Genomic DNA, 14,421 nt, shown 5'->3' on the forward strand with positions numbered 1-14,421 from the left:
GTTCACACCAGGCAGTGGGGTTCACAGCAGGGTCAATGGGGTTCACAGCAAGGTCAATGGGGTTCCCTCTTTCGTTCTAGGTGGATCATTTCTTTCACACTGAGAACAATACATTCAATAACATCATATTCAGTGAAACCAGACATCTGTTTTTCTTCATTCTTAAACCTACCTTATGGGAATGATGTAGGAGAAGAGCAGGAGAAAGCGGAAGAGACTGCGGTACCAGGGACCTGAGAATCCCTGCAAGGTCACCATGACAACCGAGAGGGCAACCAACGCCAAAAACAGCGCTTTGGTCAGCTGATTGAGCTCAAGGTCCAGCAAACCAACCTGAAAGAAAATGAAGAGTTAGGACAGAACCACATTCTTAAATTTTCTTTTGTACTAGCTTTCATTATACTGAAATACAAAAATGTACTAACTTTACATTTTCTTCTGAAAACTTCTCCTGACACTCACACTTCTTTCTGAAAAGCCTTTTAGAGATTTAGGGAGAATTTCTGAAAGTGACCCATGGTCCCCAGAGCATTTCCAGAAAGAGTCTACTGAGAAAACACGAGTCCTGAGTATCCAACCACAAAAAACTTAGATCCTTTCTCTAGATAATGAGGTTACGACCAGCAAGTGGACAAAAGGGGATGCGGGACGAGAGCCGCACGGACGGCCTGGCAGCCCGGCCAGTTCTCCGGGAGCACACGCGCCTTTTCCTCTGCACGTGCCACGTCAGGGAATCACTTAGGATTTTCTTCAGAGCAGGACAGTATGTCTGTCATCCCTCTCTGCCAAGAGCCTCCCTGAAAAGAACTTCTCTTAATTAAGAAGAAAAGCAACAGGTGGAGTAGTTAGCCTGCAATGACAACTTGTTAATTTGCAGAAGTCCTGTACTTTAGGTCCTCCCAGTAAGGCATACAACACTCCAATTCATCCTGTGGGTCATTTGCCAGCTGAGCAAAACGTGAGGGAAAATTATGTCAATAAGAATTAGCTCCTTTTTTGTGTGCGTTCTGTGTGGGATCTTGGGGACAGTAAGAACGAGATACCCAGACACCATCCATTCTACAAGTGAAGAGAACACAGCTCTTCTGAAGCATGCAGCTTCAATTTCAAGCCCAGCACCTCCACCAAGTCCTGCTCCGTGCTTAGTGTCATTGCTGAAAGACTACCGGGCAACGCAGCGTGGGGGGCAGAGAGAGGAGTGGGGAGGGCGGCGCCAGGCTTTGTAGAAGGGCTTTAGAGCCACAAAGAGGACAAGTGACGCCGTACGGCAGTTAAGATCCCTCAAGACTCTGTGTTTAGGCTAGTCTGGCTCTGCCACCTGGCTGCACAACCTTGGGCAAGCTGAGCATCAGTTTTCCCATCTGTAAAATGGGCTGTAACATGTCTTGCTGACAGGACCCGGGGGGAAAGAGAGGACGCACAGCACAGGGAGCACAGCTTCTGGTAGAGAGCAAGCCTGCATGCATGCTACTACTATTGTCGTTACTATTATCATTGTTATTATTATTTAAAACCTGGATTTGAATCTCTGGCACTAACTGTGTGACCTTGGGGAACGTTCTTACACTCTTTAAGCCTCACTCCCCTCCTCTGCAAACTGCTGTTACCCATCTCCTGACAGAGGCACCTGGAGAAGCCCAAACAATGTGGCAAAGCTCACTGTCACTACTGGTCGCCCTCAGGCCAGGGCACAGCAGGTGCTTAACAGAACTGCTCATATGTAATTTATATGACACTAGCAGAAGACTGAATCCTATCCGGTTATCCATCTGCCATCTGAGTTTCTTCTGAATCTGGTACAAATTTTGAAAAAGAGAAATTAAAAAAGAAAACATGATTACCAAAACTATACTATTATTCTCAAATTTAAAACTTTTAGAATTACTAACCTACTTAATACCAGTTTATTTTGGAATGCCTTTTGAATACCATGTCTTTGGCCAATAAAAAGCTAGCCTTTTCCACACTTCACTGTTTAGTTTATATCTGGTTTTGATTAGGGTTTGCCACAAAGGCTCATGAGAACGTTAGAACCTGTAGTTACAAAGAAAGCACAAAACTTTGTCAGAAAACCCAGTTAAGTGCAGCAGTGAAGAAAATTCATTCATTATACAAGCAAGTTTAAATACCTACTACATTTTTTGCTGAACTCTATGGTTATGAAAAATGAGTCAACTATGAGATTTTACCCTTCAAGAAACAGCCAATCTAGTAGGAAGTATAAGGCGAACACCAGTAATATACCCTATAGAAGAGAAATCTTCTCTAACCAAGCTTATGGGGGAAGTCACTTCTTAGAGCTGCCCGTCATCAGCACTGCTGTTGGCTGACACCTCACGGCCTTTAGAGGCTCCAGAAACCACGGGAATGACAACAGGGACCCAGAAGCTACACCGCTGGAAGTCTGTCTAGCGCACTCGCCCTACCTCCACACCAAACCCAACACTACAGGGTCTGCGCAGTGGTCTGGGAGCCACGGGTCCCCACCTGCAAGGGCCCTGGAGGTGGGAGCGGGGCCAGGGGCGAGGCCGCTCTGCAGCGTCTGCGCCTCCAAGCCACCACCCACAGAGGTCCCGCCCCTCCAGGCCCCACCCACCACAAGGCCCCGCCCCCACTAAGTCCCTCCCCTCAGCAGGCCCCTCCTCTCCACAGCCACCACCCCGGCAGGCCCCGCCCCCTCGCCTGGGACACGCGGCCTCCTCTGGTCGCGCGCGCTCTAGACTCGGAACCCCAGAGACTTTAGGCAAGTCCTAGAGATGCGCTGTCTCCTGTGCGCAGCTTGTGCGCAGATGAGACCCTTCCCGGCCAGGCCGGCCGTGTCTGCAAGGCTCTGCGGGAAGCGCCCTGCCCCCCTAGCGGTCACTTCCAGCGCAGTGACCGGGCGAGTGGGCAATGGGGCCAGCCGGTCCGGGCTCGCCACCTCTGGACCGGGACGAGCAGCGGGAAGGACCGCGCCGACGGTTCTGGAAGCTTCCCCGGTGGAGCGGGACTGGGCTCCGTGAGAGCGGCGGCCAGGACCATGGCGCCTGATTTATCAACTCCATTTAAAAACCGGCAGAACCAGGACGAATACCTTGCAATTTCCGCTACTTCAACTACTATATAGTTTATGCTTGAATTATTGAGAAAAATAGGGTTTTGGATTAAAATGAAGAAAAATTAAGCCAGGGAAGTAGAGCATGTTTCAAAGCCCGGGCCCTCTGCGGTGACAAAGACGGCCTAAGTTCCAAGCCTCGCGGAGGGTCAGATGAAGTCATTACTCATTCAGTCAGGGAAAAAAGACTCAATTACCTCAACGTAAAGATGCTATCAATGAATGCAAAGTGCATATTTTACTCTATTCATCCAAATCCCATTAAAAAGTGAAAGGAATGATTTAATCTGGCCTTCCAGAGTTGGCCTTTTTTGTAATAAAATAAAGAATCACTGTCTTGCAAAATGCATAACCACTGCCTCACACTTTCCCCTGTATCATGGCAGTGAAGGACTATAAGAGCTGGGACAAAACAGTCAGGAATGAGGACAAAGTTTCCTTTGAAAAAATGACCCATATAGGATGGAAACATTACAAGCAGCCCACTGCACATTGATACTCAGCTAATTCAAAGTATTAATACCTTTCTAATTGACGAGGACACATGTGGTCAACTGCCTGACTAGTGACTATAACTAAATGTCCTCTTCACCAACCCCTTCTAATTTAAAGGACGAATGAAAGGTTTAGCAGAGAAAACACAGCTTCTCAGTAATGGGCTGTTCCCTGCTTTCTTTCAGGAGCCTTCCTGAACTATGATTATTCTTCCTCGAACATAATTGCAACCGAGCTATAGTATATAGTATGATCTTTTTTGGGGTGGGGGTGGGGGTGGGGGTGGTCAATTCTAACAAAGCACAGTGAGAAGAAAAGAGATACTTCAACTATTTTTTTAAAGGTCACTTTCAATTTTATACTCATTTCACTAGAACACCCTTAAAAGTTTCTTCAACTTGTCTAAAATGCAATCTGGACTCAAAAACTATTCAGTATGAAAGCTAGTTAACTTTAAAGCTACAAATTCTATAAAGAAGGTGGTAGCCTGAGTTTTGATGTGAAACTCTTCTTTCTTTCAAAAATATCCTAGAACATCTGAACAGGCCAGATAGCTTTTACTATGATTTCAAGACCTTTTTACCCCTAAGGTATATTATTACTCAGCTGAAGTAATTATGACTGTATAAGAAAAGGTAAGTAAACTAGGAAGTAATTTTCAACATTTTTGTAGTTTCCTATATTAGTAAAGCAAATTTTCTTCCACTTGTCATAATATTTGTTTGATTTGAAACAACTGTGATAACAAAATTAAATACGCTACTGGAAATTTTAATCTCCAAGGGAAAATCTGTGCATAATGTCTAAGATGCCACAATGGCTCTGGGAAGGGGCTGCTCTGGGATAATGAACACAATAATTGCCTGTATAATCTAAAACGCTACTAATGGCAACGATCACAGATCCACTTAGCTCCTCTTTAATTTATGTACCAAGTTTTAAACAGCTAATGGTTCTCAGTAAAATAATGGTTTATACCAACAATGAAGGGTAAATACGGTATCCTCCTGCTTAATCAAGAAAAGATCAGTCAGGTTTTTTAAGGCACCCATGGACGAATGAGACCCCACCTTATCTCAGTAACACAATGCGTTTCCAGCCCATTTCAAAGTCCCCCTAAGTCCCCAAGAAATCAATGTAGAAGTCTCGTGTTATAAAAACTTAGTAGCAGAGAAAACAGAAGGCATAAAAATAAGCACTGCCAACTGCTCCTCACGTGATGTTACCCCTGGATCAATGTTATGTGAACAGCCAAGTACTGTAACCTTGCTTCTAAAACTCACATTTCCTTATTTGCTACGTGAATGTATTTTAGTATAGCAAAACCATAAGATGCAAAATGTGAAAAAGCCAATTTAAACTCTTGCAGAAAGCTAAATATCATTTTAATTTGTCCTATATTTTCCCTGTAAATATATCTCAATTTGAAAAACAGAAACGCCTCCAATCTACTAGCAAATGCACTCACGACGACTCTACACAGACAGAGATACAGCTTCACATGTGAGAGACTACTTAGGGGAAACTATAACATTACCGTTAACGTTGTTTATCTTTTAGCAGCTAAACTATTCTCGGATCAGCCCATCAGCCCCACATCATTCAGAATTTGGATTGTGACTACAAAACTGACATAGGGCTACTGCTTTAACCTAGTTGAAATTCCTATAAAAAAACACATTTCTTGGGGCTTCCCTGGTGGCGCAGTGGTTGGGAATCTGCCTGCCAATGCAGGGGATGCGGGTTCGAGCCCTGGTCTGGGAAGATCCCACATGCCGCGGAGCAACTGGGCCCGTGAGCCACAATTACTGAGCCTGCGCGTCTGGAGCCTGTGCTCCGCAACAAGAGAGGCCGCGATAGTGAGAGGTCCGCGCACCGCGATGAAGAGTGGCCCCCGCTTGCCACAACTAGAGAAAGCCCTCGCACAGAAACAAAGACCCAACACAGCCATACATAAATTAATTAATTAATTTTTTAAAAAGCCAGGTGCTGTGCTATTTAAAAAAATAATAATAAAAATTTAAAAAATTAAAAAACACATTTAAATATCTTTGAAACAAATCGGTCCTATATTTTCTACTTTTAGTAGAATCTTAAAAATAAGAAAAAAATAAGTACATACCTTCAATTCAAATAATTGAAACTCTTACACTAAATCTAACTCCTAAATCTTACAGCAATAACTTTTTTCCAGTTTGGAGTTTAAATTAAAAGTATTAGTTTTTTTTTTTTTAAAGTGATGCGATGTAGCCCTTTTTTTCTTATTCTCCAGTTTATTTATTCATTCATCTTTGGATATGAACGCCTCAGTCCTAAGTGTCTGTCCTGCACGCAGGCGCCACCCACCCATAGACAACTCGGCTATTATCATTTACTGCCCCAGTGATCTGCGAAATAAGAAGCGCTTCTTTTAGCCGTTCTAGTCTATTGGCTCAATAATCTGTGCTTTAAAAGCTCCCTAAGTAAGTATCAGCACGATAATTCTTAATGTTATATCACCTTAATTTTTAAAAGTCAAAATCTATATTTACACAATAAACATTTAAAAGTCTATTCTGAAAGAATATTTCATATTCTACACTTTTACCTGCAAATAAATTTTGCCTGACTATTCTATATTCAGCATTTAAGGTTTCTTCCTTGCTTACCAAATAGTTATCACATAAGATATTTTTTTCCTTGAATATTTAACATTTAAAAATAAAATGGGGGGACTTCCCTGGCGGTCCAGTGGGTAAGACTTCGCCTTCCCATGCAGGGGTGCGGGTTTGATCCCCTGCTGAGGAGCTAAGATCCCACATACCTTGTGGCCAAAACACCAAAACATAAAAGCAGAAGCAATATTGTAACAAATTCAATAAAGACTTTGAAAATGGTCCACATCAAAAAAAATCAAAAAAAAAGAAAAGAAAATGTGGTTATTATATTTTTTAGCTAAACAAAAAAAGCCTTAATGCAAAGCACAGCTCCTCAGCAAGGAAGTACAGCCTCTTTCCATGTTAATGTGAAAAACTCAGGAGAGGGGGGGCCCAGTGCAAGCCCTCACCTAGTTTACACAACCTTGGTACCGATCAGCTCCGTGTTTAGGACAATGCACGTCGTCAGATCACTCTGTCCGCTAGACACGATAAACATGTTGTTAAGGGTGAAATTATTCCTAAAATCTACAAACATATTACTTGCTGAGTTTGAAGGGGGCTTCGTGAGTGCAGAATGTGGCTGTCTTCTCAAGCCGTCAACGTACCAGATCATTTGAGAAATTTCAATAGTGGCTTGAGCATTTGCTATAACACATATCCACGTAACATTTTATAGTCATCAAAAATGCCAGAAAATAGCACATTATCTATGGACATATGGACATACACATATACACACGTCAGGTCTGTTTTTGCAAAATGCAGACTTACTTTTATATTCATGCAGGACAATTTGGTCAAGGCTGTTACTGTCTGACAGCCTCTGTCACAGTAGAGCCTTTATTAAGGCGTAACCAGTATATTAAAAAGTCATCAAATTTAAAGCAATATAGTGACTTTAAGTGGTTAGTTTAATTTTTTGTTTCTAATAATTACTATGAACTATTTCAAACAGGCTCAACTTGTGACACATCGAAGCCATGTTTAAAACAAAGATGAGTGTGCACAGATATGCAAAACGGTCTGGAAACCGTCTGGAAACTTAATTTGTACTCTATGTATACAAACTACATGAAAATACAGCACTGAATATTTCAAAGGGACCATAATTTTCTAATGTACAGTAGTTCCGGCCTTATTTTACAATAGTCCACACAGGTTATTTAAAAACCAGGGATGCAAGGAGACTACACCACACAGACCACTATCAGCCCAGCACTATGCCGAATATGATTTGTGTGCACTGCTGTCATGTTTCCTGTTGATATTCCGTTGTTGCTTTTATAAAAACATTTCTCTTAGCTGGGGAGAGAAAGCAAAAGCGAAGGTGCAGTATGTTGCGGCTTCGCCAGCAGAGGGCGCTCAAGATTGTTGCTTTTTTTGTTTTTCGAACGCTGAAAGCCTGCTTTTCATAAAAGCAGAACTTCGATCTTCGATCAGCCAATTCAGTATATATAATACATGTTGTCTTAGTTTTATTAACAACAAAAAAGTTACCATAAATATCTATGTTGTCATGAAGAATCCAAGACAGAATTCATAGACTTTAACGTGATGAATTAATTATATTGAAGGAAATTTCCCAAATAAAAATCTACTATCAAATAAGGATATTTGATATGTCATATTTAAAGATATGACAACCAAAATACTGTAGGTAATCGGTACAGTAGTATAGTGCTAAGGCTTTTTTTTTAAAGATTTAAATCTACAAACTAAATCAATAAAGCTGTAACAACAGCTTACATTAATGGTTTAGAGATCCTGCATATATTTACCTTATTTTTGTCTTAACAGTGTAGAAAGCTATCAGTTTTAAATGGTTTTGCTAAGACCACCCACCAATTCAAAATGATTGCTTCAAGCCTGAGCTATCTACCGACACCAGAAACCTCAACCTTCAACATCAGTCATGTAAGTGAAATTTGAGGTCAGGCATTTGACTTCAATTTAATCTAATTAAATAAGCAGTTTATTTTGGTAATTTTATATTTATTTTAACAGATATTTTACAAGTAGCATTAACCTACTCTCGAATTCTTACTATCTAAAAACACAATACCCATGAGTTTAGGGATTAGTAACTGTGTTTTTAAAAAAAAAAAAGTCTGGAAAAACGCCAGCAAGAGCAGATTCTGTGCGTGGTCACCGATATGCTCAGGAACTTTGACTTTTATATTATGCTTCTTCAAAGACTTTAAAAGTCCCCACACTCTTGGAAATTCTTTTTTCCCTAGAAACATGAAAAATAGATTTTTTTCTAATAAGAACTCTAAATGGTTCTGATATTTTTAAAGAAAGCCTTTTATTAGGAGTCTTAAAATTTTAACAGACTCAGAAAGAAAGGGCAGACCATGGCTTCTTGTAAATCTGTTGAAATATGGGACAGTCCTCACCTTTCATTTTCTGGTCGATTTTTCATACTGAGGAGGCTATACTATTTAGCACATTTTTCTTCCGGGAGATATGGGGGTGTGTGTGTGTCTTTATTTTCTCCTGCATGTGGCGAGTCCCTTTTTTAAATATTGTTTGTGTATGTGTGCATTTTAGAAACACCCTTCAAATATACTCTTAAATATTCATTTAAATATAATTTATAAAATATATTATTGAATAGAAAATACTCTTAGGTTTTTAAGCACAACAATAATAATGCTGTTAAAATCTGGGCTCTGTTACTGCTTGCTAAAGAAATGGCTGAACATACAGCCAGGGCTTCTAACACTATTGCACCCAAAATTCCCCAGCACAGTGACTGCATCCCTTCAGGGCACCCTCTGAACTCTTCAAAGAGCTGGAAAAGTATTTGGCGGCTTTCTAACACCCAGGAAGTGACATATTGAAGGACGCATTCCTGTTAGTGGCTTGAAACTGCTGGACCGTACGTGATGGGAAAGACTGGGAATTTAGGCGACGCGAGTAGATCAGAGCCCCTTCTCAGGGAAAGCCAGTACCTGGTGGCCCCCCAGCACGGGAGGCACAGGGAATGGCCGGGCAGGCAGGTACCAGGGCTGCCCTTCTCCCTGGAGCCTGCCTGGGACAGGGCCAGAAGAACTGCTGTGTTTCTTTAAAGAAACTGCATGGGATGGGGGGGGGGGGGGGGGGGAACACCCTTCCACCTGCTTGGTTATTTTCCTAATAAAATTCTGGGAAAGGGAATGGTTAATTTTTTATTAGTAAACAAGGTCATTCATTTATATGAAACTTTAATTTCCAGCCCTAGATTTTCTTCATAAGAGGTCATGATACAGATGAATTTCTATAACAAAGTCCGAGATTTGTTCGGTGATTCAAAACGTTACCATCTAAATTCTTTCTTTGGCATACCAACAAGTAAAATGCATTTCATGGTTTGTGCCAGGGAATTTACTAGACATTAGTTAACAATTTTTCTATATAATAATAGATTCCAGAAAGTCTCGTTAACTACTTCAGTCCCATACACAGTATTATAAAGTTGTTAATTCTAAGTAACAGTATCTTAGGGGAAAAAAAAAAAAAAAGACAATCGGCAGGAAAAATCCTCAACGCCCAAGTGTTGCGTGTGGCAGAGCTTAGCTTAGCATGTTTCACGTCTCAGTTTCTGCAGGCAGCGTGGCGCTACTAGAATGTACACTGTACCGTGCAGCCCGCGAAGAGACACAAAGGCTGCGATGGTGTCACTACCCCCTTCACCGCTTGTTGGTTTATTGTGTAAATATGTGGGAATTTATGGACCATTTAAGGTCTCCACCCCAGTCTCCAGATACCTGGGCACCCATCACGACATAAAACCACTCAGTAGGGTTTTTAAATCAAGAGTCATTAGCTGACTTGACAAGATCTGTGTCTAAGATATTTACTGGAAACAAAACTATGATCACCGTTTCACTGAACTCATGAAATTCTGTCTCAATGAAATGCATATCACCTCTTTGTGATTATATTAAACACGTGAAAAGATACAGAAAACCCTGGTCAGTGTCTGAAACACCTCAGAATTGCTATTATCTTGTCCATTCTCTGTCCCACCAACGTATCAGCATAACTAGCTGGCAAACGAAAGTTAACGGCAGGTAAACATAATTAATTTTCAAGGCAGCGTAGCAGAATGGCAGACACAGAACAGCATAAAGAGAAAAAGAATGAAGAAAGTTATCATACTGGCCTAACACCTAACTTTGAATCAACGTTACTTAGTTTTCAAAATCCATAGTTCTCATGATTTGCATTCTTTTGAAAGGAAAATGGAATTCAGGAGATTTGCTGAAATTTTTAAATGACAAGCATAATATGGTTAAATAAAATTTTCATCTTCTTAACTACCCTTTTATTATTAACTGTCTACTTAAGAGGTTTATTACTGGTATCTTGGCAAAATATAGCACTACTTTAAACCATCTAAAATCTTTGTGTTACTTTATGTCTTCAAGGACACTTTATGAACCATTTCATACTTAATGGCTTGTAAGCAATCCCAAGAGCTGGGAGTTGTGTGAAAAGTTGCCCAGATTGACAGATACGGTGAAAAGGTCTGCATTACTTTCCAAATAAAGAAATGCATGGCGTGGTATCTCACGATGATTATACTCTAAAGTACCAATTAGAATGCATCAGAAACCAGAGCAAGTTGACACTCTACAATAAAGCAAATAATTTCCAGTTGGAGGGGCAGAAAATGTTAATATGCAATGTTCAAGACTACAAGAATCTTTGTAAAAGGAAGTAGCTAATAAGGTTTAATGATGCATGTCACGAAGCCACAGTATGTAGGGAAACACAGCTGGCTTCATTTTGTAAACTATTTGATATACACATCTTTCTAGTTCGCGATTATCAGCTGTGCCAGTGCCACAGGGGACAGCTTAGCCTTCAAATCAGGGCATCCTTCTTGTTCTCTAAATTACAAGTAAAATACATTACTGTAATATGGTGCTATAGGCGAGTGCCCCGACCGAAGCTTATCCGCTTGAGAAAGAGGATTACAGAAGTCTTCTGTAGAACATCGTGGAAACAATCTCGCCAGCCTAATAGGCTCCTAAGCGCCAGAACCATTAAATCAAATCATAAAACAGGCAACACGCTTGGACTTAGTGAAGTAATAACCTTCACAAGACGGTCACCATTTTCCCCACCTTGTGTATTAAAATGCAAACTAACCGAAAAGTGCTTCTAATGAGAAAGCCCAGCCCGCCGCCGTGCTTTCTTTCCGGGGCGCACCTGCGCGTGCAGAGAGGACCCGCGCCGATGGCGACAGGCCGCCTGCTCACGCCATCTCCGCCGAGGGCCTGCGACGGCAGGTGACAGCAATTAGCAGCAGATGACAGCAGCACTTAGAGTCTGCGCCAGACGGCAGCTCAGGGTCACCGAGAGCCAGCAGACCTTCCACGAGGAAGCGCTGTGTTACGCAACCATCACACTCGAAAGCTCTCAGACACAATTACTCAGCCGCCAGAGGACAACAGCTAGGTCACAACTCTGATATCAAAATGCTGCTAATCACTTGGAGCGCACTTATTTTAAACGTAATTACACATATTAGCTGTTCAGAACGTGCACCTAATGACGGAGAGGGTGCCCTACACTAAGAGAGCTAAAATTCTAGTAATTAGTGAATTGTTGTAGGGCAAAGTATACCCAACAGGCTCTGACTCGGGTGGAGGCCGTTTACGGCCAAAGCAAGAACCAGCCATGCAGCAGGAGTCTGACGAGACCCCCCTGGCACCCTGGCCTGTCATGGAGGCGAGGAGAGCCCCCAAGGACCTGGGACACGCGTCACCATGAAAGGGTGTTGGTGAGCTAAGAAAAGACTTCAAATCTCGAGGTGGTCTGTCAAGGCTCCTGGCTCAAAACTAAAGTCTTAGGTCGCTGCAGCTTGGCTGAAGCCAGGAGATAGGAGGCGGTACAATTTTAGACAGACTGTGGCATCCGCAGGGGGCACGGACCCCTCACGGGCCATTCAGGTGAAGCTGACATGTTCCCCGTGAAAAAAAAAATGCAGGCGAAAACGCTTCAGACAGGGCTTCCCTGGTGGTGCAGTGATTAAGAATCCGCCTGCCAATGCAGGGGACACGGGTTCGAGCCCTGGTCCGGGAAGAAACCACGTGCTGCAGAGCAACTAAGCCCGTGCACCACAACTACTGAGCCTGCGCTCTAGAGCCCACGAGTCACAACTACTGAGCCGTGTGACACAACTACTGAAGCCCACACGCCTAGAGCCCAAGCTCCACAACAAGAGAAGCCACTGCAATGAGAAGCCCGCGCACTGCAACGAAGAGTAGCCCCCGCTCGATGCAACTAGAGGAAGCCCGCGCGCAGCAACGAAGACCCAATGCGGCCAAAAATAAATGAATTAAATAAATAAAAAAATTTTAAAAATGCTTCAGACAAACAAACGAAATGCATAACCAATTTACTTTAACAAGATGAGTTCCCATTAATAACACATAAAATGGCTTCATTTTGGTCTAAATTGTTTATAACTGATTAATTTCTGACTGCTTATGACCTTAGCAATTTCCAAGCCAATAGCCTTTACAACTTGCAAAGTGCTTTTGCATGATTTCTGTTACTCGGCTTAACTCCAGCCTGGTTAAATTTCTGGTTCACTTCCAGGGAGCTAAGGTGTATGGCCGAGCTTGCGGCTTCCGTCCCCTTGCCGCAGACGGGCCTCCCTGGCTGGCTGATGTGAACAGAAATGATATTATTCCCACTCTCGTAATGAGATCTGTAGCTGTACTTTCCATTAACTACACAGACTCCCATTAGGTTTATGAAATGAAGACTGGCCACATCTTGCTTATCAGAATGTTCTCCTTCACTATTTCTATTTAAAAGTTGTGAAACTTGCTCAACTGGCAGCCGTTACTATACTTTGGGAAAAGAAGAACAGATTAAACAAAGTGATTAAATGTTGTAACCAAAACAAGGACCAAGGAAGTAAACACTCAGCTGAGGGTCTTTTGCCTGGTGAAGCAGTTAAAGGACAAAGCACCTCATCCTACCTACACGCTCTGTGTTGAGCCTTCTGCTGGACGGGCGCTCTTCCTGTGCTACACGTAGGTTCTCCTGTGGACGCCTCTACTCAGCACCAGCGGGGCAGTGGCAGTGAGTGTGGACCCTGAGGCTCCGCTGTTCTGGAAGCAGCCAGGGCGGGCGCCGAGGGAGGCAGCGGCCGCTCGTCTCCTCTCCTGTGTAGAAACACCAGGCCAGCAGGACTCTCCTGGATCCCAGGCTTTCAGAGGTGTAACCTGCGTCCTAGGTGTCTTCCAGTATCTCTCAGAGCAATAATAATTAACTGATGATGAACTGCCCTTTCTGAAGAAAACAGCAAGGGAGAAACATACTCCTCCTGAAGGGGAATCATATAACTTACGGGAAGACAATTTTAAATGAAAAAGAAACTGCCTGAAGTAAGCTTTGGTCATCAGGTTTCTCCTAAGCAACGATACACTGCAGGTAAGCTAATTTTTCTTCAATTTCCTTTCAAAATAAGTAGGACACGATGGTAAGAAATGGCACCATGATGACTGGCATTCAAACGAATGAGTTCTTCCGGGACTGCGCAAAGTGCTGTAACGTGGCAGGCTCACGGCATCCTGCCGTCCTTCTGTCACCGCCACAACAGGCCCGGAGCCTCACCCTGGGCTGGCCTCACGGGAAGGGTCTGTGCGCACGGGCGGGTGTGGCAGCATCGGCGTGAAGCACAGTGATTTACTTTGGTTTGTCCTTAGATTCACCACCCCTGTCTCCGTGTCAGGACGCAGACTTAGCACGAAACTGTGGGGCAGTGGAGGGAGGGGGCCGCGGGTGGGCGTGCGCCAATGCCAGGGCCCCGCCTGGACCAGTCACTCTACCTGACCACGAAGCTGCCCCACGCGCCTTCCAGCTGGGCTTTGTGAAGCCCTTAAGAGGAGAAATAGCTCTGGGCACATCTGGGTCTCTGACCCTTTGTATTGATGACTCAGGATGGGCTCCATGGCCCCCTTCCTGTCCTAGGCATGTAACTGACACACAGTAATTGCTCATTTAAATGCCCACTGCGATCATTCTTCTTCTTACTGATGTGATAAAAATACATGTCTTTCTCCTTTGATCTTATTTTTACCTTCACTTTTATTTCCCCCACTTACTTTCAAATCTACGCGAAAATGCTGCTGTATAATACCCGAACTTGACACTGCAGATCTTCCCCCTTCTGAAGCCCAGCCAAGT

General features: G+C 43.0%; 1 protein-coding gene across 16 annotated transcripts in view; it reads right to left on the reverse strand.

The window, feature by feature from the left end:
- Positions 1–14,421, reverse strand: part of ATP9B (ATPase phospholipid transporting 9B (putative)) — a 217,961-nt gene that overhangs the window by 77,760 nt on the left and 125,780 nt on the right. For all 16 annotated transcript variants that reach the window (XR_003794415.1, XR_003794414.1, XR_003794417.1 and 13 more), the window contains one exon: positions 173–333. Coding sequence is in view for 9 of the 16 variants with exons in the window: in XM_029228447.1 (XP_029084280.1) it covers positions 173–333 (161 nt within the window). In the remaining 7 variants the exon portion in view is untranslated. The remainder of the gene's footprint in view (positions 1–172; positions 334–14,421) is intronic.

Source organism: Monodon monoceros, unplaced genomic scaffold (genome assembly GCF_005190385.1).
Source record: "Monodon monoceros isolate NGI ecotype Baffin Bay Population unplaced genomic scaffold, NGI_Narwhal_1 Super_Scaffold_1, whole genome shotgun sequence".
NCBI classification, from domain to species: Eukaryota; Metazoa; Chordata; class Mammalia; order Artiodactyla; family Monodontidae; genus Monodon; species Monodon monoceros.